The following is a 25,430-nucleotide window of genomic DNA, read 5'->3' as shown; positions in this document are numbered from 1 at the left end:
CGGAGAAGCTTTAGTAAATAACAATGATGTGAAGTTAACAAATTGTAAGATTTAATAGGGTGAGAGTTTTTTTATTTTAACTTACCTTTTTTTATTTTTTAATTTTATTATTAGGAAAAAGTGTTAAAAAGTACCTAATAAAAAAATTTTCAAAAAAGTACCTAATAAAAAAAAATTTCAAAAAATACTTAAAAAAAAAACTTTTTTTTTCAAAAGAGTACCAAGTAGGGCTGGGGTTAAATTTTCCGTTATCTTTTTTTGTCCATCTTTAAAAAGTACCTAATAAAATTTTTCTTTTCAAAAGAGTACCTAATAAAATTTTTCTTTTCAAAAGAGTACCTAATAAAAATTTTCTTTTCAAAAGAGTACCAAAAATACAATATAATTATCCAATACAAACACAACATCATATATAACTCTTACAACATTATCTATAAAAAAGTTCACATATCATCCAATAGAAACACAACATAAGAGCATCATCCAACATAAACCTAGAGGTTCACACAATTAAAGCTTCATAATTATCCAATACAAACACAAAATATGACAAATGTTTCAAACTTGACTACTTTGATCTACTACATCATTAACATAGCTTGATTGTTGTTAACTCCCTTGTGTTGTTGTCGACTTGTCTGGCTTCTTCCTCCTTGCAACATGTTTAATCCTTTGTTGACCACAACTGGCAGTGAATGAAGTGGCAACATTGTTAGTTGGAGTTGGAATGGCTCTGGTGGTTGTTGTAGCTGCTGGGTGAGCTGATTCAGAGGCTCTGGTTGTGGTTTGAGTTGCTGTAGGGGTAATAATGTAGTTGGTGGAGTTATACTAGGATGCTTTTTTTGAACTTCCTCTTTTAATTGATGTTGCACTAGTAGATGCCTCATTTAATTTGGCTGGGTTCTTGCAAATCTTTTTGTAATGGCTAAGCCCTCCACAGTTCCCACACTTGTTTTGCTTGAAGTCCCTTTCAACAAAATTATTCTTCTTCTTCTTCTTTTCATCTTTACCCTCATTAAACTCGAGCTTTCGCTTGTTTTATGTGGGTCTTCCTGGTATATTTCTAAAAAGTGAAGGAAGAGGTTTATCCAATTGAAACAAAAAAAAATCCAACAAAATTATCCCAAATTTTCGAACAAAAAAAAACTGTCAAATTCAACAACAATATAGGTTTGAACAAAATTCAACAAAAAGTGTAAAATTCAACAAAATTCAATAAAATTATCCCAAATAGGTTTCATGAGGTCACACAACCTAAAGCAAAAGTGTAACATTCAACAAGATTATCCCAAATTTTCGAACAAAAAAAAGTTAAGGCAAAGATTATTTTCGCAGAGGGAAGTGAATGAAGATGAGTAAGAAAATAGTAAAGGAAGAAGAACTTTTAAATTGCAAAAAAATGGTTGCTTGGGCGAAGCATGAACCGTCTCCAATGGTGATTTTCGAACCAGTGAGGAAGAAGATGGGGAATTGTAGGAGAGAAAAACTATTTTAAATAAGCAAATGAAAATGGATCGGGATTTTTGAAAAAAAAGCAAATGAAAAACCAAATCTGTCAGTCAACGCTATAATAAACGGTCAACTTAACCTCAGTCGTTACTTGGTATTTGAAAAGAAAATTTTTATTAGGTATTTATTGAAAAAAAATTTTATAAGATACTTTTTTGAAAAAAAATTTTATTAGATACTTTTTATCACTTTTTCCTTATTAGTATTATTATTATTATTATTGTCCTTTTTACTAATTTACAAATCAGAATTATTTCACCATAGATAACTTTGATACAAATTGGATGTGACAGCTCCTCTCTTAGAACAGGTTTTACATCACTGTCATACAGACGCCACAAATATCGGTGTATTACATGATGCAACAATTGGCAATTGGGAGTGGTCAACACATTTGAATATCATTGTCATGTACCGCCTCTATCACTAAATTTGTCTCACTTTCTTTATTACTTAGTTCATTTTTAAATACTTATATCATAGATATTTTTGTACAATTTAATATAATTGTTGGATCGTTTATACTTAGAGATATACATAATTAAATATTATAAAAATTGATATTATGAAAATATGTGACGAGACAAATAACCAAGATCCCACATGACTATATTTTTTCTCGTATATTAGCCGAAATATATAAATTACCATAAAATGATAAATAGTGCAAAAGTCATTTTGATGTAAGTAGTATGAAACGAAAAAAGTATTACAAATACAAATTTAAGTTATTTTTATTTCATTAATATATTTCTCTTATATTAATTATCTATAAAACGAATTTAGTAAGACAAAAGAAATATCTTAATCAAGCAACTTCAATAAAAAAAATAAATAAAACAAGAAACTTCTTACTTGTCGTACTGCTCCAAAACCCATGACGCTTCCAAAATTAGCCTCCTTTTGTGGTTAAGAAAAATCAATAACGATTATTTGCAAATAAGCACAAAATAATAAAATATATAATATTAAAATAAACAAAATAAAAAAAAATAAAATAAACATCTTAAAAGCCCTTTTATAAAATGGAGACACATAAAGGTGATTTACTACTTGCTTAAATAATCATTATTTACTTATACTAAGTCCTACTAAAAGTGTTTGTGGCTCAATGGATAGAGCATTTGCATGTGGAATAAAAGGTTCGGGGTTCGACCCTTATTGAGTGCAGGTATCAATTGGGGATTTCTTGATTGCGCACATCTCTTTTACTCTCTTCTTAGAGAAACGGGTATGATTTATCCGCATCTTTCAAAAAAAAAAAAAAAAAACACTAAGACTCTACCTTATACGGGATACTGGAAGTGTAGTTAACATTTGCATCCTTTGATTAAGTGGGGCCCTCAACTTCACATTTGAATATGTTTCTTTATAAAACCCTATTTGTTTATGTTTAAAAGAGCATAATCATTAAATTATTACATGTGATTTGATTAATTTATGCATTATACTCCATCTCACTAATCTAAACCTTTCAAAACAATCACATCTTCCCTTTCTTTCTCTTCTTTTTCTTTCACTTTCCCACCTTCTATCTAATGTCACCATCTCTCTTTCATCTTTTTTTGCCCTCTTAATCACTAATCATCTTGTTAATCACTATAATTAACATCTTCATTAATCCATTTCTATTTGCACTTCTTTTAGTTGAAAGAAATAAAAATCATACAATTTTTAAGTTGTAATTGTTGGTGGATGCTTTTTGAGCTTAACTTATGACCACAAAGACTACTAGAAAGGTAAGATATTCCCTTGATTGTTGATTATTTACGCTTTTTATTGAATCAAACTAGTAATTGTAATACCATATATAATCTCATATTACAATATAAAGGAAGGGATCTAATACTAATTAGAGGTATTTGGCAAATTAGGTTGTTCGACAATTCTAATTTATTTAGGTAAAATAGATGATTCCTTGATCAAACCATTGATAAAATCAGCTCCTATTGATAAAATCATAAATCAGCTCCTATTGATAAAATCAGTTAGTCAAATTAGCTATCAACTGTCCTCCGTTTGCTAAACATCTCCATTTTTTATGAATTTGATTGATATATTCATAAGGGTTAATTTCTAATTGTTCAGAGAAAAAGGGTATCTAAAATTGGGAAGATGGAAGAAGGAAATCATGAAGTGGCAAATTCCATAAGAAAAAGAATTGAAGAATTACCTCCACTTTCTTCAAAATGTTGCATCTATAAAGTCCCAAGAACTCTAAGAAATGTAAACATAAGTGCATACAAGCCTTGTCTTATTTCAATTGGGCCCCTTCATTATGGAATCAAAAGCTTACAAGCAATGCAAGATCAAAAGTTAAGGTATCTTCAAAACTTTCTTAGAAGAAATAAGGAAAAAACCCTAAAAGACTATCTAAAAGCCCTTAAAGATTGGGAAAAAGATGCAAGAGATTGTTACATTGATAGAATAAATCTAAGTAGTGATCAATTCATTGAAATGATGTTGCTTGATGGGTGTTTTATCATTGAATTTTTCTTAAATTGGTATTGGGATTCATTAGAAGAACATGATCAAATCTTTGAAAAACCCTCATTAGAACATGTAATTAGAAGGGATTTATTATTAATTGAGAATCAAATCCCATTTTTCATCCTTCAAGGTTTATATGATTCCATACATAGTTCAATCCCACTCGCTAATCTTACTTCTGAAGTGTTATTAGGGAAGAAAGATCTTCCAAACAAGTTCAAAAAACACAAAATTTTGCATTTACTGGATTTTTTAAGAACATACTACTTACCCAAAACACTTAGGAATGATCCCAAATACAAAAAATACAGTAAATGTTGGAAATTTCCTCCTGGTGCAGGGGATTTACATGATGCTGGGGTGAAATTTGCAGTAAATAACATTAAACTGAAAACCCATTCTTTACTTGATATAAAGTTCAAAAATGGAGTTCTATATATCCCGAAATTCGAAGTCGAAGATCATACAGAATGTATACTGTTAAACTTATCAGCATTTGAGCAATGCCATTACCATTTTGATTCATACATTGTAGATTACATCTTGTTTATGGATGTTCTTATTGCTACACTTAAGGATGTGGATGTTCTTCTAAGTAGTGGGATTATTACAAATTCTTTAGGGAATAATGATGAGGTTGCACATATTTTCAATACCATTTGCAGAGAAACAAATTATGATGCTAACAATTTTTATTACTCTTATATTTGTAATAGATTGGTTGCTCATTCTAAAGCACCATGGAATAGGTGGAAAGCTACTTTGAATCATCATTATTTCAATAATCCTTGGGCTAGTATTTCTGTTGTTGCTGCTGTTTTGTTGCTTATTCTTACTGTTGTACAAACAGCTTGTTGCATCATTGCTACCAAACGTTTAATGTACACTGATCTGTGAACGAGATATACTGGTTATCAAGTTATATTGATGATTATATGCAAGAAACTTTTTTGGCTTAATTTTTTTTATTGTTGATTTGATCACTTTTTGTGTAATTGTGGTTGGAGGTGTGAGTGATGTGATGGAGTATATACATATATGGGGGATTAAGCTTTTAGTTAAGTCCTGGGTTATATACTTTATTATAATGATGGTAAAACTTACTCGATGTGAAAACACCATACAAATTTGTCATGATATTAGCTGGGTTTTGTAGAAATTTTAATACTCATTCCAATTCAATTTAGTTATTCCTTTTGATTTGGGCACAAATATTAAGAAAATGAAGGGACTACCTAAAATAGAATACCCATGTGCAATAGTGGGTGTTTTTAATATAAAGAAAATGAAGGGACCACTTAAAATAATAGGCCCATATACAATATTGGGTATTTTCACTATTAAGAAAATGAGAGGACCACGTAAAAAATACAATATATTTTAAAATGAAAATGGGCCAATAAAAGTAAATTGCCCAAAAAGAAAAGGGAATAATTATAAAGAATTGGAGGGAGTAAAAGTTAGTTCAAATTGCTTTGTACTAGAATTGTTAAGATCTCAACAAAATTGTATGGATTTTGGATTTATAGGTTTGATTGGTAGAGGGTCCCATGTGGGATGTGGTGCTAACATGGAAAGTTCATTGCATGTGTTAAACAAAGTGACCTGTGGATTCTTTGGATTTGTCTTGGGCTTTTGGTATGATCTTGCATATTGTCATTTTAGACAATCAAATCTAGGAATGGACTTTGTTAAGTGCTCATTTTTCCCCGAGTTTTCTATAGAGGAGCATGAATTGCTGCAAATCAACCTCTCGTACTCGTTTCCCGGGGAGACATGTTTTGGCCGCTATTTGAAAGGGGTGTTTTTTACGAGGTTTTTACCCTTAGGCCCAATGCAAAAGACACTTATTATAATATAAATTGTTTACTTAGTCATACTTCTGGGACTCCTCCACAACCGGTTGAATAGGATCGACATCGTGGTAAATCAGTTCAAATAACCAAAATAGTCTCATATGATATGACAATTCACCTAAATGTCTCGGACGCGATCATACTACATTGAGGAAACCTATTCTACCACGATGTATGTCTACTGACCCAAATGACACTAAAAAGGCCGATGGAACTCAGTAGACATAAAAATCTTTATAGGGACACTCTGAACATGTCTCAACTTATTAACGTTCTTCTTAGTCGTACACCACCACAATTTCAAAATTGTAATATACCCTTCAATAAGATATGCCAGCATAACCTCGTTGGATTCTAAAGATTTGGGCACCAATCAATCTGAGTGCATCAAAACATGTAAGAAAAACAAATTGGTATAATGACATAGCATAGTAATGAAAATACAACATAAATACACATGACTCTCTAACATGGTGTCCAACCTACAAGTGCATCTCTCCAAGCCTTGTCACTCGAATTGGCAGGTAACCTACCCTAACCCTCCACTAGCAGCCCCAATATAAGTTGCACCTAATGCAACAAGATAATCATCTCTCCTATGTCATTCTTTATTGTTTTATTAGTGCTTGATACATTTCACTTTATTACGCAATCTAATTGCTGTTTAGGTTATTTATATCTTGAAATCTGCATAACTAAAATTATAAAATTTGATATTATGAAAATGCGTGATTAGACGATTCTAACAAGATCTCACTTGAATATTTTTTTTCATATATTTTAACCGTAATATATAAAATAAATTTAAATAATAAACAATACTAAAAATATTTGTGGGAGGTAGTATGAAAAATCTTTCCCAAACAGCTGGGGTCCACATAGCATAGTCAATAGTCGATAGCCATGGTGTTTGACTACTAAGTCTCTCTCTCCCTCTCCCAATCAATCTATCAGGCTATCAGCCCTTGATCAGTATCTCTCCTCTCTCATTGTGTCCATCATCTCAGCTGGGTAGAATTATAATTTTTTGAATTAGGTCTAAACACTCTCATAATTGTCCATTGATGATTGATCATCATTTTCCATTGTAGGAGACTAGTAGTAAGAGCCGCCATTCATCTTCTTTTACCAGGTACCCTTACTCTCCTTTTTCTTTTTTCTTCTCAAAATCTTCTTACTTTCTTAATTCCGATCAAAAAATGATATCCCCATTTTCAATTTTGCTTTCTAAATCTTGCGTATATTGTTCAGTTAAAAGAAAATTTCTTCATCCTAATTTGAGAACCACAATCTTGCTGTACTAAGTAACTCTATTAATCCGAATTTGAATTTGGGGTTTTTTTTTTTTAAAAAAATATTATTTTCTTTCTCAATTGAAATACGAACATATTGCTATAGATTTTAATATATGTAATGTATTAAGGGCATTATGAGGATCATTTTCTGATTCCTATTACTTGTATCTTTAGAGAACTCTAATCCTATATTCCACTTAGTTACTGATGTGGGGAAGTTCAAATTTCCCCCCATTTTTGTAGTCTTTCATGTCCCAGATCTTGAAATATGTTCTATGATGATTTATATGTAGTAAACAATTAAGGGATAGATCATTGTAGAAATCTGACAAATGGAATCATTGATTTGGAATTCAAAATCAACTCACATGGAAGTAACACTATGTTTGGATAGCAAATTTGGAGAGAAAAGATAAAGGAAAGAAAAGGAAGGGAAAGGAAGGGGAGGGAAAGAGTGGGAAAAGAATCCATTGTTTGTATAGGAAGGAAAGGCAAGGAAAAAAAAAAATCATTTTCTTCTAAATCTTTTCTCTACTCTTATATTTGGATGCTAACCAAATGAGGGGACTTAATCATTCCAATTCCCTTCCCTCCAAATTCTCTCCTATCCAAACAATGGGTTCTTCATCCCTTCAAATCCTTTTATTTCCCTCCATCCAAACAAGGCCTAATAGGCTAAAATCAAAGTGTCAATAGCTTAAGCTTTTCTTTTAGTATCCATGTGTTCTAGTATTTCGTTTATGATCATTGAATGTGACTAGGTTTTATTGAGATGATTGTTATAAACCTACGGTGCACCCCCTACATAATCGAGGCATGGAACCACTTAGAGCGACAAACACTCATACGCATAGTAGTTTTTGTTTCTGTATTTGTTACTTTATTGAATTATCGAGCTTCTTTTCTCTTTTGGGTGAGAAAGTCTCAAATTATGGGAAGTTTCATAAGTAAGCTGTGAATCTATAGTTTGGTTTTCAAGATGATTGGGAAAGAAAGGGAGAGATGATGGAAGAAACAAACAAATTTATCTATCTATTATATAGATTGCAAAGATTGTAAGATAGAATAGAAAATAATACACCCTTTTTCCTCGAGTATGTTGTAAGAGACTATCTTCAACTCTTTCTTGAGAAATTTTACTAGTTTTGTTAGAAAGAAAATTAGAAACCCTTTTCTTTCAATTTCCTTTCCATTCTTGTTATTTCATCCCGATAAGTCTTTTCGTTTACTTCTCTTCTTTCTTGTCGATTCCCTTCTAACAAAAACGGGTCGGAGTTTTCTAGCTAGAATTGCATAGTTAATTTCATGCACTCATGTCCTATAGTCATGTAGCATGATGAATTTCTGCTCCTTCCGAGTCAAGGGTTTGATGAGTATAATCCAAGAAGGCTTTTAAGTATTTTATTCTATGTCTCTTTGAATTTGCCACCGAAGGGTTTTGTTGATTCTTCTTTATATCGGCTTAAAAGCCAGCTTTTCAACTGGTTTAAATGTCGCTTATTAAACAAATTTTTGGTTGTTTGACCTACTTAGAAAAACCATTTACCAAACAAGGCGAACAAGCGTTGCTAGTGCCCCTAACAATATTAGAACAAAAATAACAGAGATTTATTCTTAGCGACCAATGATGGAGCCATGATAGCAATAGATATTGATCTAAGATCGGTTTGCAATGGTGATGGGTTCATATCTTTTGTTGATTTAATGGATTACTACTAGCATAGTAACTTTTGTTGTATATGTCTTAACTGATAATTATTTCTTCTGTCATAGGGAGTGAACTTTCAGATTTCAATGGAAGACCCTATTGATGATTTAGCAACTGCAATTAAGAGGAAGTGTGATACACTCCCTCCTTTATCCTCAAAATGCTGTATTTACAGAATCCCTAGAAACCTCCGTAAAGTAAATGAAAATTCTTACACTCCTTCCCTAATCTCTATCGGCCCCTTCCATCGTGGCAATCCAAAGTTTCATGCCATGGAGGAGCAAAAGTTGAGATATCTACAGAGATTTCTTCAACGAAGTAACAGGGAATTGGAGGACTATCTAAGTGCGTCGATGAAGTGGGAGAAGGAAGCTCGGGATTGTTATTTAGGACCCATTGATTTATCCAGCTTAGATTTTACAGAGATGCTTGTGCTTGATGGCTGCTTCATAATCGAGTTCTTTTTAAGGTGGCGTGGAGCTGCTGATATTGAGCCCAACGACCGTATTTTCCACAGGCCAGCTCTAAGCCAAGCTGTATTACGCGATCTTAAGTTACTAGAAAATCAAGTCCCCTTTTTCATCCTTGAACTATTATACAACATTGCTTTCGAAGACAATGAAAAGGAGAAGGCTCATGGCTTCATGAAGCTCACTTGTGAATGCCTGATAAAAAACGGAAAATTTCCTCAGCATTTCCAGAAGACAAAAGTTCTGCATTTGGTTGATTTTCTTAGAACTTACTACCTACCACCCGAAAAGAAAGAGATTTGCCACGACAGTGAAGATTGGGAATTCCCAGATGGAATTTCTGAGCTGTATGAATCTGGCGTAACCTTACAGGCCGATAAAGACGACAAGTTCCTCAACATCAAATTTGAAAACGGAGTCCTTCATATACCTGAACTGATGCTTCAAAATCACACAGAATCTCAACTCAGAAACCTGGTCGCCTTCGAGCAATGTCATTACCCTCGGGAATCCTTTGTGGTTGATTATGTTCTGTTCTTGGATAGCCTCATCTACGACAGGAAGGATGTCGAAGTGTTGGTCAATCATGGGATTATCTTAAACTCCCCGGGTAGCAGCGAGGACGTTTATAGACTCTTTAGCAATATTTCTAAGGGAACAACGTATTCTCGTGGAAGCTTCTATTATGCTGATGTCTGTAGGCGACTCAATGCTTATTGCGGTACTCCTTGGAATAGATGGAAAGCAATACTTCGGCAAGATTACTTCAGTAATCCATGGTCCATGATTTCCACCATTGCTGCTATAGTTTTGCTTATTCTTACTGTTATTCAAACTTATTGTGATATTATTCAACTACAATATTGAATACCCCAAAATTTTCTTGTGCACCCTTTTAAAGTCTTAAAAGGGTGCTGAATTTCAGAAACAGTAGTAATAATCCCTGTAATAATTGAGGACTAACCCAAAATACTCTGCTGTAATCATATTTGATCAAATATTTTGTAAAAAAATTGGTGCAGTATGACAATATCCTCTAGCATGGCGGTTGCACTCAGCCATCAGTGAACTTCGTGTCTGGGAAGTCGAATTTAGGAGGGACACTGAAGCTGGAATATATGAGTGACTGAAGGAATGGTTTCACTTAAGATACAGAATTAGTTTAAACCTAGGTTATTGTCGGAAAATTTTATGCTTTTTTGTGTCTACTGCATATTGTCTATCAGAAAGAGTAAAACTGAAGAGTTTTTATTGTTCTTTTTCCTCCCTTTACTAAAAATGCATTTACTTATTAGTTTAGTTTTCACTTATGAATTTGCTACATTACACTAAAAAAAATTTTTACTTTTATTTGATTAATGTAGCATATTCTAAAGATATCATATCACATCATACAATATACTTCCTCCGTTCCATAATACTTGCTACATTTTCTATTTTTGGCAATTTCATATTACTTGCTACATTTCCGTTTTTAGTAATAAAACAATCATTTAAAGTTCTATCTACCCCTATTTTTATCCTACTCTACACTTTATACTCTATAATAAAATATATACTATACTCTATAAAGTAACCTAACAACCTATTTTTCCTTTTTTTTTTCCAATTAACAATAATAAAATACTATACTCTATAAAGTAAACAATCAGCTACAGTGTAGGTCAATCACTTTTCTTAATTCCCGTGCCCATGCAAATGTAGCAACAATTATGGAACGGAGGAAGTATAATTAATTATATATGGACCTGTTTGACAAATAAATGTTAGCTGAAATTGTTGGCTAAGGTTGTTCGCTAGTTTGACCAACTAAAATATTGGCTAAAAATTCATGTAATTAAACCAACTATTGAGAAGATTTTTATGAGTACTTTGATTAATTTAATAAGGTTAGTTAATCTATTGAACTTGTAAGTTGTAAATATAGTTTACTCCTCCATTCCAATGAAGTATTTAGGTACAGGGTTAAACTAATAAAGTATTTAGAAATAAGAGAAAATATAAAGTAATAGTACTAGGTTCATGTCAAAAAACAAAAATAAAACAAATTTATTAAGACGAACTAAAATAAAAAAAATCAGGCAAAATTATTGGAATTCTAAAAATATAATTGAGTTATGATATTAATACTCTTCAATCTCACTGAATTTAACACATCAAAAATTTTCAGTGTAAGTAATGGCGGACCTTAGCTTCGGTCGGCCAGAGCTCAACCCCCTCCCCACAAAAAAAAATCTTCTTTTTGATTAAAACTTTTACCAACCCCCCAAAAAATACACCACCATTGAGTCCCTCCCAAAAAAATTGTTCAAGATCCACCATTAAACGTGAGAACTTATAAATATAAATGTAGCAAGATGAGGAGGCATAAGAATATTAATTATACAGCAAATGTACCACAAATGTCAGTTAATGGTTGAGCCTGAGCATCTTCAAAATTCACCTTAGGTTCTGAAAATGTAGTCTGTACTTCCATTACATAGAAGCTGTGGCAGTACCTAAAAGCTGCCCAAGAAAATCAGCATCTTCAAAACTTTTCACATTGTTGAAAAATTATACTGCTATTTGTAACTAATCTAAGCATTATTATAAGTAATACACTTTGTTATAACAAAGACTTCCAGCAAATATGACAGTTATATAAGAATGATTTGCTATGTGATCCAAAAGTAATATATGTCGTTCGATTTCAGTCTTTCTTTCTCTGTGAGCTATGCTATATATTGCCTCGACTTGGAGTTGAGCAAGTACATAAGGGGGTTTCTCTAGCCAATATCTAAAAGCCCCATATTTCAGAAATCAGATAGACCTGCGTATACAAGTTTACGGTATAAGGAGCAAAACATATGATGGAAGCTAAGTTTAACATACCTCAGTAACATGCCTACATCATTAGAGAAATGCAAAAAGAACAGAAGTGTGACGGTTAAAAGGATGACAAAAACAGAAAGTGGATCAGGCTTTGATGAGATGCTCTGCTAATCCCTTAACATTTTTACCAAAGTTACTTTGTCACAACTCACTATAAAACCACAAAGCCCACAACACATTATAAATTTGATTTGGTGTCTGTATAACAAAAGGCATATCAAGTCGATCAATCTATTTTTAAATTTTTGTTTTTGTGATCTTTGGTTGCACTTCCTATGTTATTGAAAATTAAACAACATATATTTCTACTCAAATTGACTTTCAAAAGACTTGTGTATCAATGGAACAACCACTTATGTAGAATCATTTACATTACACTGCATATTAAATAAGATTTTGAAATATTTATGACACGCGAGAAATCCATATTAAGAACTAGGAAAGGACAAAAGGAAACTCTCCAGACCAATTAATGCTAAAAGATTAAAATCATTCATTTTACCTGATCAACATGAAATTGCCTGCACTTTGACAAATGCAGAACAAAAAGAAATCATATATCTGACTTGCAAACTGGACATGATCTTCTTCTTCTCAACCATGGATCAATACACTGCCGAGGATGACCACCACAATCAATAATCCAGAATGAAACGACAAAAGAGAAGCAGCCATTATGTAAAACTTACATCTTTGTGAAATTTATGCAAGCAAGGCAGATGACGCATGGTATCCCCAATCACAGGGGTTTCGAGACATATTGAACAATCATCACAGTTATCGTTCTGTACGTAAACAATAGCATTCAGATGTCAGTGTTTAGTTTCATCTTTTAACATCCATCATTAACACCAAGCGCATAAATACTCACTTGTACTTTGGACTCAGGGAGGTTGGCTATCTGAGCAACTGATGCACCAAGATGTGCATGATTGTTGTCGTCAAGAGCTAATAACATTTCATAATCATGTCTACATAAATTGCAAGATAAAAAATTAGAAAAAAAAACAAAAAAAGAAAACTCATGACTTGTTAATGAAAGGTTAAAATACAAGTAAAACAAAAAGCAACACAAACAGCATAACATCAACAGCCAAAACCAGTGTCACATGATTCGCTAATCTCCTCACGAATCGAAAAAAGCGTATTATGGTCGATTCTGGGCTATTTTTGGGCAAATTTGTGCGAAACGCGAATTCAAAAGGCAAATTAGCTAGCGAATTATGTTACACTGGCCAAAACAAATACCCCCTTGATCATAAAATATGTTATGACTTACAAGTTATTGGTACACTAAGACAAAACTAACTCATTCAAGTACAACATAATAGCAGGGTTGTTATGAAAGTTAGATTACAAAATGAATGCGTTGGATACTTAAGGGAAAGATGAAAATCTTTAGAACTTTAGATTGGAATTATCGAATGTAATATGCCCTCAGGTTTCGAATACAAAAGAAAACTTAAAACACCTTAACAAGTGATAAAGAGAAGTTTATAATTTGCTAGAAAACAATGACCATGTTCAGTAGTTGGTCATACTTAACACAAGAAGATTCAAAATATTAAAAAAAGTTCATGTACTGGTGCTAGCACAAAGCAGGTTATACTGATTACTGAATAGTGTAGGATCAAGGATGCAAACTTACTCGCTGAATTCACGATCAGAATGAAGAAGCTGATCAACCATTCTGATATCATCATTCACCACAGCTTCCAAGGACTCTAGTAAATCCATTCTCTACATAAAGTACAAAGGCTTTCATCAAAAATACAAATGAGAGGAAAGGAAAACCAGATCATGCCAAGACAATACAAGCATGCTTTCTTTAAGTAAACGAGTTATTAAAATAAAATTTCACCAAATAAACTTGAGACGTTATATACCATACAAATCAGGAGTCAGGACACCATAGTGTTCTGCCATATGAAGATCATTATTCTATAAACAGATTCACGAACTATTAGGGAACACGCACAGTAAAGATAGGCTCAAACACATAAAAGAGAACTCTGGCAAGCCAGCAAAAGATCAGCTACCCAGCAGAACTAAGCACTCCCACAGCCTAATATATTCTGTTGCTAGTCAAAATCAAAGGCTTAAACTATATAGTCCATAAAGAGTAGGCCAACCAAACTAACTGTGAGCTGAAACTAACTAGGCCGCACGTGGAAAATATACAACTAAAAAAATTAACACAATGTTTTGTTTGGTTCAACTCAAATGAGTAGACTCAGAAAAACAGCCTATCACAAAAGTATGAAACACAAAAATAAAAGACTGTAAAAATACAAAGCTCCTAAACAAAGGGAGCGTATAAGGTTTAGAATTTGGACGGTACGAAATCACTCCTTCTCTCCTACCAAATCCTACCAGAGAAGAACACGAGCAAGGATTTGTTGCTCGTCAATAAATAGAAGAGACATAATAAAGACAAAATATTTACAGGAAAAAAAAAATACCAATTCAAGATTCATATCTGAAGGGAAAGATAAATTCTCCCCTCTAGGATGACGATGAAAACTATTCCTCAGGTTTGCTACATGTGATCTGGTAAATCGTGCTAATCCTCCTCGACGGAGGCGACCACGGAGTGATTGTTGAGATGTTTGCATTCGGTTGGACGGTGGGGCCCCCATCTGCAAAAGATACAAGAGTGGTTTCTAATGACATTTATTTCACAGTGTCTTAATAGAAGAGTGCAAAAACACAGTTTTCAGAGGGGAGGGGTTCAATTCAGAATTGCAAAGCTAACGAAAGCAGAAACAGCTACACGTCACCAGAGGCGGAATCAACAGTGAATTACTAGGCAAAATTATAATTTATTGCTAAATAAATAATCACATAGGAGACGAGAGAGGTTTTTGGGAAAAAGAAGGAGAATATGTCCAAAGAAAACATTAAAAAACATCATCCAACACTGGGATTGGTAGTATTTCTGGAACATGACTATTCACCAACTTGGTATCCTAGATTCATAAGTGAACTGCCAATTGATCAGAGCTCTAAGTATGCTCCACCTTATAAGAACTTAAACCAAGGGGGTATTTTAAACACATGCATCAGTGCACCAAGAATTTTCAATCACAATTGGTGTAGATCACAACTTTAAATGCAGCAATCCTGGACAAGCTAACACAATTGTCGATTGCTTCAAGAGAACGAATGATGTTTTACGTCTATACTAGATAATTTTTTCGGTCAATGAAACTAAAACAAATGTAATGCCAAGTTGTTTTGTGGAGAGAAATTTTAAATCATGGGAATATAAATTAAGTAGAGTAAAAGAAGTAAATTTAGATTTCAAAGGGAGGAATATTTGAATCATGTCAACTCATTACAGAATTTGACAAAATTCAAGTAAATTGTCAGTAGCGATGGTCTCACCATTTCTCTAATTTTAAGTGATCACTTTAACACACTAAATGTATATGGGTCAGCCCAATAGAGATGGTCTCACTATGAGACTGTCTATGTAATATAATTAATATATTGTCTTTGTCCCTTTTGTTTGTACGTGAAGCGAGAAATAACAAGGAAGATGAGGTATTGCTGATATAAATATGAGTTAAAGGGTAAAGAGAGAGAAATATTAAATCAAGATTTGTAAGATAACTAGCTGAATGGGTGGTACCAAAAGTTGTAAAATAGAGAAATAGATTGCCAAACAACGAAAGATTCCAATAGGGATAAACAAAAATGGAAGGAGGTGTAAGTTAATTGTTTATACTAGAAGATTTACATTGAAAAATACAAGATCAGCATTATAAGTAAATATTGAAAAGACAATTTTTTTTAATATTGGATATGAATTTAAAATATAAATGTCTTGAATTGGGAAAGCAGGACAGAAGGCTCTCTAATTCTATTTGTCAGCTGCCCTGAGATCTGGCATTGGTTACTGAGAGATTTAAAGAGTGAAATGAGATGTAATGAGAATAAAGCTTATTAAATGAGTTTTCCAAAATAGAAAAAGATGGCATAACAGCAACAGGTTATATCATATAAGTTACAACTTACAATATCATGTGCGTGATGACTTCTTGAAGAAGCAGGCTGCATCCTGTATTCCTGCTGTTCAAACAAGCCTAGTGAGTAAACACTGTAGAAAATATTTTATAAGTAAAAGAGTTAAATTCCACAATGGACAGCCCCCTGTCCACCCCAAACAGGTCCCAAAGTTCCAGAAAAATAAAAATAAAAGATAACACAACCAAATCACTATTCAGATAACGTAATTAGAGCCTCCAAAGCAAAAGAGACCAACCGCGTCTGATATAGGTTCAGGTATCTCATTATACAATTGCTCCTGCAGCTTATAAGCCAACATCTCATCTGCATGAAGTTGGGCCCTAACTTCTGAGTCATTTTCAGTTTGTGAGCTACTCTCTCTGAATTCAGCGGAGAATTCATCAACAGCGCATGAAGAGCCAAAATCCTTCTGAGATACAGCACCATGATTCCTTAATTTCATGTTTGATGTTTCCCCACCTGAACTCAAACAAATTACCTCTGGGCTGCCTGAATTCAAACCATGCTTCTTTTGCCTTTTAATAGATGAGCTTGGGGTGTGAAGCTGACTTTCACTGAGTACAGACTTTGTAGAAACTGCCAAAGTGCTTTTGCCCGAAAGAATTTTATTTGAGTTGCCACTATTTTCATGTACAATAATGCAGTCAACTTCAGGTAACTTTCCTTTATTACGCCCGTCAGTATGATTCCCAATTTCATTCTTCCTAAAAACATGGCGTTCACGATAAGTCCACTAATTTCCAAATTATATTGACTTAAAACAAACATTCTTCATGGATAATGTACATTTGAGTCTTCTATAAAAGATATGGCACCAAACATAATGAAATTAATAATAATAATAATAAAAAAAAAAAGAACAATTATAACTTCCTCTCAGAGACTGTCAGATAGGTTCTATCCAAAAAGGGACAATTGTAAAAATCACGATCAGCTATAACCTAGATAAAGGGCTTCACAGTAGGACAGTTATGTATTACAAACCTTTTGCTATGTAAATGTTAGGTATAAATATCATAGTTATTTGTCTCGTTACAAACATCATTTAATCATTCAAATGAAAAAAAAAAATCAAATAATGGCAAAGATACAAATTGCTCAAAAATTAAAGATACCGAAACATGAAGGACAAAAGCTACAGAAACTTTTATAAAACCGTGTATGGCATGAGAATTTATCTAGTAATATAAACAACTGAAGATGACAAAAGGACATTTGCATTTGTCTCGTTTTCTTTATTGTAGAACACATCTTCTAAAATTACGTCATCTATATTTCTCTAGTTTATCATCATCTAAGAAAAACATTTTGTCATAACATTTCTCTTTTGCACATATGCTCGTCAAATTCTCTATTGCACATGAACAATCAAGAAAACATTGAGCAAAACATGGATCGCAAACCTAAAGATAATTATTACTAAAACTCAAAAATTCCTTCACTACTCGGGCAATGAGAAAAATCATATAAAAAGGTGAGAACATTTGAAGGAAAACTCTTCAAATGCAGGCAATGTTATCTAATTTACTTTATTTTCGTGGAAAAACAGATCTTGAGCAGTAGAAATAGTTATATTAGTAGAACAAATACCTGCCACCAGGGCACTTCGAAGGTGAATCATTAATCAACAACCCTTTTCCTTTGGCTCGGCATGCAACATTTGGTTTTAATGACGCCTCATTAACACCAACTATAGATTCAGAATGACCTGAATCAGCACCACATTGAGCAATTTTAGGACCATTACTGGAAGCTTCTGCTAACATTTTGGCCTTTGCAATATTATATGGAGATATACAGCCATTCCGTACCAAATTTTTACGCATTATTTTATTGGGTACTTTAGAAGAATGAAATGGCACAGAAGGGCCCATTCCAGGATCATGATCTGAAGTAATATGGCAGACACTATCAACCCCTTTAACAGAAGGAGCATTACAACAGATAGGGCTCTCAAGACCAACCTTCACCTTTCCCTTATAGTCATTTCTAGTAGATTTAGAAGTGCCATCAGCATGTAGATTGGGAAGCTGAAAATCCATGTCCATCTTTCGAGTCCTTAAATCATCTCTTGTAGATTTAGAAGAGAACTTTGCAATCCCACCATTATCAATCATAATTGGCTCCTCCCTTATATTATGATGATGAGATGATAATGTTCCAGTAACACTGGAGTAAGGAGCTTTAGAATATGGAATTTTTTCATCCTTTAAATGATGATGGAGATAATGATGTTTGCCCTTGTCTTTAAATTTCTTGCTGGCTTCCACACGGGAAAGAACAGCACTGCTTCTTGCATCTTCACTTCTAGCAAGATCACCAAGATTATCCCTTGGAAAAGAATATGTTCGTCCAGCATGATTGCCACCTAAAAGCTGAATCTTTCTACCCTTAATGACCCTATTTACCGACCCAGAATTTCTTGAACTGGAATCGAAAAAACTATTGGCGCTAGAAGTATTTGTTGCTTCTTTAGAAACCCTATCAGGAGTGTCCGGAATAACCATGGGCTGATCTATATCCATTCCCTCTGTATCTGCACAAGCCCATGTAAACAAAGGCAATCAAATACACCAACATTAGAAATATAGAAAACAATCAAGGAGAGAAAAGCATTCTGTAGAGGCCTAAAAGCTTAGGCCAAAATTTTCAAGGGGAAGTCGGTCTTTTAGCAAATAGAAAGAAACAAGAAAACCAGCCTACAAAAAGAAAAACAACTAAAAAGAATATTCCAAACAATAGATAATTAGTCGAGAATTGTTCTCTTATTCTAAAGTAATCACACATTCAGAGAATCAAAAGAAATCGCGGACAAGGTAAGCTGCATCTCAAAGGTGTTACAGAGCAGCTGTCACACAGTGATTTGACAAAATGGCAAAGACCTATTTTATAACCCTAACTCAAGATTTATATACCATCTTAGACTTTTTAGTTTATAAATATACCGTAAAGAACCTTACTTATTTTGAGGAATAGATTGTACTAGCTAATAAAGTAAAATATTCACTTATAAGAAATATCATGGAAAATCACATATTACGTAACAGATTTTGTAGTTCAGCAAGTTCGGAATCCTTTACAAAGCAACCATTGCGCAATGAAACAGCCTCATTTCAATTCCATGATCAAAAATAAGAAAATGAGAGATACTTATGCTTTGCTCAAGCAAAGAAATTGAGAAACCAGGAGCTTTGAGCTTCCAGTAATATAAGATACTATATACAAATGCATAATCAAAACAGTTGCACAAAGAGAAACACATATTGACCGAGGCATGGGAAAGCCCATTGAGCAGGTTAGCGCAAAAAGTACCACCCTCTTTTGTCAAGATTGGAACACCGAGATACCAACATCTCGGGATAAAACTTCTCCCTCAAGCATCTCAAATTATCATCAAAGGCCATCCCCAAGTAAGGACATCATCTTCTTGTAGCCTACATTTAATAAATCAACAGACTTGCTCTCCTATGAGAATTTCAGTGGCATGCAATTGCAATCTCGCATAGTCGCACCCAAGAGAACAAAAGAATATTAAAAACTAAACAAGAAAACCATAACTCAGAAAGGAATAATGCACGAAAATTAAGTCTTTCTAAAATCAATTAATTAGTTAGCTAAACATTTAGATTTTCGTTTGGCTAATATTTCGTGTACAATAAGAATGCATTTAATGGCTTGATACAATAAATATTCAAAATTTTGGACTTGTTTATATGATCTCTCACGTTGTTTGTTTTTATTCACGTAGCCAACCCCATATGGTTGGAATTAAAGCTTTGGCATTGACGTAATTGTTGTTTATACGAAATTATGGATCACAACTTGTGTTAAGAAAGATGAAACACATGTCCTCACCCAAATTGTCAGCATGGTTGTAGCATTATCTATGAATTTTAGAGCAAGTGTTAAAACTTCAATTTAGGATATTGTGACTTGTGGGCTAGCAAGAGCAAATAAGTGTAAAAAATGTGTAAAATATATTTTAGTTTCATTTTTCACACATTATTCAAACGGTCAAAAGAATCTAATATTTAATTTTTATTTTACATGCAGAATTGCTTGCCTTCGATAACAATTAGGATATTCTAATTATCTTATTGAAACTTAGACTTAGTGAAGTCGTAGTTAGATGTTACAAGTATTCCCTTCGTCCCACTATCTTTCTAAGATTCTCCTATTTTAAATGCCACAAAATAGTTGTCATTTCTTCATGTATTATTAAATGTTCAAAACTTCAAAGCAAAAAGATTCAGAGTTGTAATTTATATTTAAGTTGAAATAAACTATAAAACAAAATAAAGATCTTCTTGTTGAAAAATTTTGCAATTATTTAATTGATCTAACAGCCAAGTACAAAAAGCTATTAGTTTAGAGAAGACTAAACTAAATCATCACTAAGCCATGCATCTCAAAATTATCAAGTTCCACGAAATATTTTGGCCCCCATTACAGAGGTTAATGAGATATACTACACTACTTGGTATCACCACTTGCGCTGCAATGATACTGGAACGAAAAACAACAATCCAAGTATTTTTATGCGAGGTCATGCTAATGCGATCTCTAGAATAATGCCATAAATATTGTTAAGTATCAGATTAAAGAATGAATTAGCAAAACCCATAACCAAAGTAAACAAATACAGTTGCACTTCACTAGTATGAAAATTCTCAACTCCACTTGTAGCTAACAAAAATAATCAAATGTCTTCATCTCTTGAAGAAATAGAAGATAAGTTTAACAAATAGATATTTTCCCAGGAATAACTTACAAAACATATGTTGTGCCAAGCACCAAATCTCACGATGGTCAAGGCAAGGCTCAAAGTGATGATGATTACTCGAGCAAGGAAGGCAGCAGGCACCAGAAGAGAGCGCTCGACCAGTTGAGCAAGGCTGGCTCGGTCGAGCCAAGTTGCTGCAACTGATCAGAAGGGTCTGGAAGTTCGCTCGAGTGGTCAAGCGGGTCCGCTCGATCGAGCGGCTTTCCTGAGGCCCAAATATCTCGTGTCCTGTTTTGTTGCGGGATTTCTTTGGGCTTCAAGGGTTTGGTCCTAGGGCTTCTAATATGTGCTAGGCTATATATAAGAGGCTTAGAACACCATTAGTAGTAAGAGGAGAGGCAAATACATTAGAGAAGTTAGGGCATTGATCATTAGAGTGTTCTCTTTGTATTAGTGCCATTTGTGAAGTTTCACCATTAAAGGTGAAACCTTTATGGGTTAAGAGTGAGCTCTTAACTATTGTAAGTTGAGTCATTAGTGTAATTGTGATTATATTAATGATAAGATACTTTATTTGAGGGGGAGGTATCCATTGATACCTCATAAACACATTGTGTTGATTGTTTGATTGTTTCTCTTGTTTATGCTTTGTTTTTCACTCAACTTCTACTTATTAATTCTACCGTTGTTGGGTCCGAGCCATTCTCTTTCAACATACTTGGTGTTAACTGCAAGAGTAAAGCTCAAGCTTCCAAAGCGAGCTTACATTGAAACAACCACAACATTCAACACAATGCCCATAAGCTGCTGTGTCCACCGTTGACACATCAATCACAACAAACCAAACCATAGTTCACCGAATGGAATGGACGCGTACAATTCTTTGTAAGGTTAATGGATGTTCGGAAAGATAAGACAAAACACCCAAGCGGTTAAAGTTGACAAACTTGATTCCAGAAGACTCTAATGAGGTCATCTCAGAAACAAAAGCACCGAGAACTTAGAAGGAATATATGATAAGTATCCTTAACCAATAAACATTAAAAAAAATCTGTTAAACTTGGTCAAAATTGCAACGCAATTGAAAAATATTAACTTGAATTGAGATAAAAAAAAAAGTATTTCACATCATAAAGTGGCATTTAGTAGAGGATAAATACTTTGGAGTAACTTGTATAATTGAATGGAGAAATTGAAAATGACACATTCAAAATCCTGGATTAAAGGGGGTAAATTTATAACCACAATTGAAAAACAGTAACCAAAATTGATTCAATGGGAATAACCAAATTCAAAATCAACCAACAAAGTTTTAACAAAATTCAGATTATAGGCATACGACAAATAACTCTATCCAATAATATCCATTAAATGATAGGAGTACAGCCTTAACCTTCCCATCCCAAGCAGATAACCTCCAAACATGTCCTTTTTCTTTTTTAAAACCCCAATGTATTTGAGACATCATCAACAACAAAATTTAATAACAAATTTTGCATTCAAAATGCCAAGCAAATCAAAACAACCAAAAAATATTCAAATTGTTAAAACAACCAATTCGAATAAAAATCCCTAATTTATGTATCAACCCATAACAAATAGCGAAAATAAAAAATATATATATGTTGAAATGGTGCAAGAACAAATATGGATCACTGAAATTGGATTCTTTACATGACAAAAACACATAATCAATGATTTGAAAGAGGAATCAGAAAACAAGAGAAGAAGAATTAGATTCGTACCTAAATTCGGAGGTGGTTTGCGGTGGTGACGCTCCGCCATATCAACAACCCAAAGGAAACTGAAAGGTAAAAGCAGAATAAGAGAAAAACTGAGGACAATGGGGAGAAGTATACTAGTATATTTGTACCTCAAATCCTCTATACTCTGCTGAGTGCGTAACTCCGTATAACCAGTGGTGCGCATCGGGTCGGGTCGGGTCAAAATTTAAATGGGCCGGGATGTATTAAAGTTTGTTAAAATTCGATCCACTTTAACTCGTTTTTTAAAAGTTAATAAAAATTATTTTTCTTATTATACTCTATGACTAATAGGGTTGATCAATATTAATATCATTTTAAAATATATAAAAAAAGTGGTAATTTTTTTCAATAATTATCCAATTCGGCCCTTTACACCAAGGCCCGTTAATGACCTGCCCCATTATTGACCTGACCCGCCATTAATCCGTTAAAATGTGACCCCGACCCTTGACCCGTTGGCTCGACCCGCCCCGTTGAACACCTCTACGTATAACTCTTCCTGACTCGACCTTAATCTGATTTAAACCTAACTCGAAATAAGTAGATTTAAATCGAGATTTTTATCCCACTAAATTAAATGGTTCACCCGACCAAATTTGTTTATTAAGTGGGTTAGGTTTAAGGCAAAATTTAAAACCTGAAATAAATTTATATACCTTATTTAATTAAACGTGTTAAGTCATGTTAAATCACTAAGTATAACCCAAACTTAATTCATTTAATATTTTCTTATTTTTCATAGTAAATAAAAAATAAACAATAGGAAAACATAAAGTTTAAAATTAAGGCCTTAAAAATAAGATGTAAACAATGTTAAAAATCTTAAAATAAAAAAATAAAAAATAAAAAATAAAACTATAAACGAGTTAACTGGATCGAAATCAGATCGACCTCATTTGTTGCAGGTCGGATCAAGGTTGTGATTTTCGACTCAATTAACTAAACAGGTTGGATTTAGATTAATGGTTTTCTAGCCTGTTTATATATGACTGGAACCCAAACCCGATTCAACCTGATCTGTTTGATAGACCTACTGCATATTCGGTATATCTATATACTTCCATCCCATTTTGAAATACTTCTAACATGATGTTTATTCAATCATATTATTTATTGTGCAAGTATATTTTATGTATTATGATTAATGTGTAAAAAGTATAAAATTAAATGGGATCTTTATTAAATAATCTAATTGCATATATTTATATCATTAACTTTTTATAATTTTTAGATATGCATAATATATATATATATATATATATATATATATATATATATATATATATATATATATATATATATATATAATCACAATAATACATAAAATTACGTAATTATAGCTAGTGAAAGCTACATGTGTACAAAATTGGAAATTTTCAGTTTTAAAATTAATTAATAGTGCTTACGTCCCATTTGATTTATATCCCGAAAGGTACACTTTGATATCTTTATGATTATAAATTTTAAAAATAATTTTTTGGATTGAAATTTTTTATTTTAACTAATTATTACGAAATCTTTGTTTTGTTTAGTTTTTCGTATATTTGAGTCTATGGTGCAATTTCAAATGAGACTCGAGAGAACTATTGATTAGCGAGGCTGTTGTTTGTGAAAAACGACGATGTATTAGAGTTTGAACAATGTGTTTCAAACTCCAATATTACCAAGATCGAGTGCATGAGGTTTTGTGACAAACAAATTACGCTATCAATAATATCGATGTTTGTAGGAGAAAATAAAGCAATTAAACAACACAAAGATTTAACGAGGTTCACCCAACTAAGGCTACGTCCTCCGGTGTGTAGTATCTCTTATACTATCAAAAGGAGTTCAAAAAACTCTCAAATATGGAGAATTACAATAGAGAAGAGATATAGGCTAGTGTTTGGCTTGGGGTGTATTTTGTGGATGATTACAATGTGATTGAGAGCTCTCTATTTATAGGAGAGATCACTTTAAGTTACATTAAGTACATTAAAGCTATGATTAAATGATAATGAAACATCCCTAAGTACATGAAGAGTCATGAAACTACATTCTAGAGTATCAGAGACTTCGCTCGACCAAAACATGGGGTCGTTCGGTCGAGCGACTTGGTCGAGCGGGCTTCAATAAGCTTCTAGTTGCATTTTGTCTGCTCGCTCGACCCAATCTGGAGCTCGCTCGGTCGAGCGAGCTGGTCGAGCGGCTCTTCAGAGGCTTTTGACAATATTGCTCGACTTGCATAGTAGAGCATCTTGATTCAACCTTTTCACTTCTTCATTAAGTCCCATAACTCTCACACTTCATTACCTTATTAATCCATATTTAATCACCATCATAAATCAATCATCAAAACTTAACTTAATACACCCACATTAACACATTCTTGGGATTCCATCCCAAAGGTCACACATGAATGCACCTCATCAAATGTGCACTCAAGTCACACCAATCACAACAATTTGGTATATTGCTATTTTTCACACAATCAAAATGAAAAAAAAAATGTTTATTTTAGTTGATTTAATGTTTTATATGAAAATTGTAGAAAAATATATTATTGACAAATGACAACCTTATAAAATTCATCTTAGACTCTGTGTTTGGTCACCTTAAAAAATCAATGTCAACTCTCAAAAATAAAGAAATTAAAAATATTAGTTGTAATAAATATAATGATTATTATAGTATTGATTATTATTATTATTATTATTATTATTATTATTAT

General features: G+C 33.1%; 3 protein-coding genes across 3 annotated transcripts; 2 read left to right on the top strand and 1 right to left on the bottom strand.

Annotated features, from left to right (window-relative positions):
* Window positions 1-2,973: 2,973 nt before the first annotated feature.
* On the top strand, window positions 2,974-6,611 carry LOC130812509 (UPF0481 protein At3g47200-like). The gene is made up of 2 exons (XM_057677995.1): window positions 2,974-3,248; window positions 3,598-6,611. Exons 1-2 carry the CDS (start codon window positions 3,225-3,227, stop codon window positions 4,894-4,896), a joined length of 1,323 nt encoding a protein of 440 aa, XP_057533978.1. The 5' UTR covers window positions 2,974-3,224; the 3' UTR covers window positions 4,897-6,611.
* Window positions 6,612-6,785: 174 nt separating this feature from the next.
* LOC130812510 (UPF0481 protein At3g47200-like) lies at window positions 6,786-10,358 on the top strand. Its single transcript, XM_057677996.1, has 2 exons — window positions 6,786-6,987; window positions 8,924-10,358. Exon 2 carries the CDS (start codon window positions 8,945-8,947, stop codon window positions 10,193-10,195), a length of 1,251 nt encoding a protein of 416 aa, XP_057533979.1. The 5' UTR covers window positions 6,786-6,987; window positions 8,924-8,944; the 3' UTR covers window positions 10,196-10,358.
* A 1,060-nt stretch (window positions 10,359-11,418) lies between these two features.
* On the bottom strand, window positions 11,419-22,883 carry LOC130813590 (uncharacterized). The gene is made up of 10 exons (XM_057679427.1): window positions 22,700-22,883; window positions 17,822-18,767; window positions 16,467-16,935; window positions 16,220-16,273; window positions 14,662-14,838; window positions 13,848-13,939; window positions 13,071-13,170; window positions 12,889-12,984; window positions 12,702-12,812; window positions 11,419-12,137 (listed from the first exon to the last, which is right to left on the bottom strand). Exons 1-9 carry the CDS (start codon window positions 22,881-22,883, stop codon window positions 12,753-12,755), a joined length of 2,178 nt encoding a protein of 725 aa, XP_057535410.1. The 3' UTR covers window positions 11,419-12,137; window positions 12,702-12,752.
* Between the last annotated feature and the right edge of the window lie 2,547 nt (window positions 22,884-25,430).

Source organism: Amaranthus tricolor, chromosome 5 (genome assembly GCF_026212465.1).
Source record: "Amaranthus tricolor cultivar Red isolate AtriRed21 chromosome 5, ASM2621246v1, whole genome shotgun sequence".
In the NCBI taxonomy this organism is placed as follows: domain Eukaryota; kingdom Viridiplantae; phylum Streptophyta; class Magnoliopsida; order Caryophyllales; family Amaranthaceae; genus Amaranthus; species Amaranthus tricolor.
Note: the sequence above shows the minus strand (reverse complement) of the source record. Positions and strands in the feature narration are given on the sequence as shown.

Excerpts from the sequence above, each read along its gene's own strand:
- LOC130812509 (XM_057677995.1), top strand. The coding sequence starts at position 3,225 with ATGACCACAAAGACTACTAGAAAG. Across the intron at positions 3,249-3,597 it reads CCACAAAGACTACTAGAAAG|AGAAAAAGGGTATCTAAAAT; the intron begins GTAAGATATTCC and ends CTAATTGTTCAG.
- LOC130812510 (XM_057677996.1), top strand. The coding sequence starts at position 8,945 with ATGGAAGACCCTATTGATGATTTAGCAACTGCAATTAAGAGGAAGTGT.
- LOC130813590 (XM_057679427.1), bottom strand. The coding sequence starts at position 22,883 with ATGCGCACCACTGGTTATACGGAGTTACGCACTCAGCAGAGTATAGAG. Across the intron at positions 16,274-16,466 it reads CTGAACCTATATCAGACGCG|CAGGAATACAGGATGCAGCC; the intron begins GTTGGTCTCTTT and ends TTGTTTGAACAG. Across the intron at positions 14,839-16,219 it reads GTCATCACGCACATGATATT|ATGGGGGCCCCACCGTCCAA; the intron begins GTAAGTTGTAAC and ends TATCTTTTGCAG.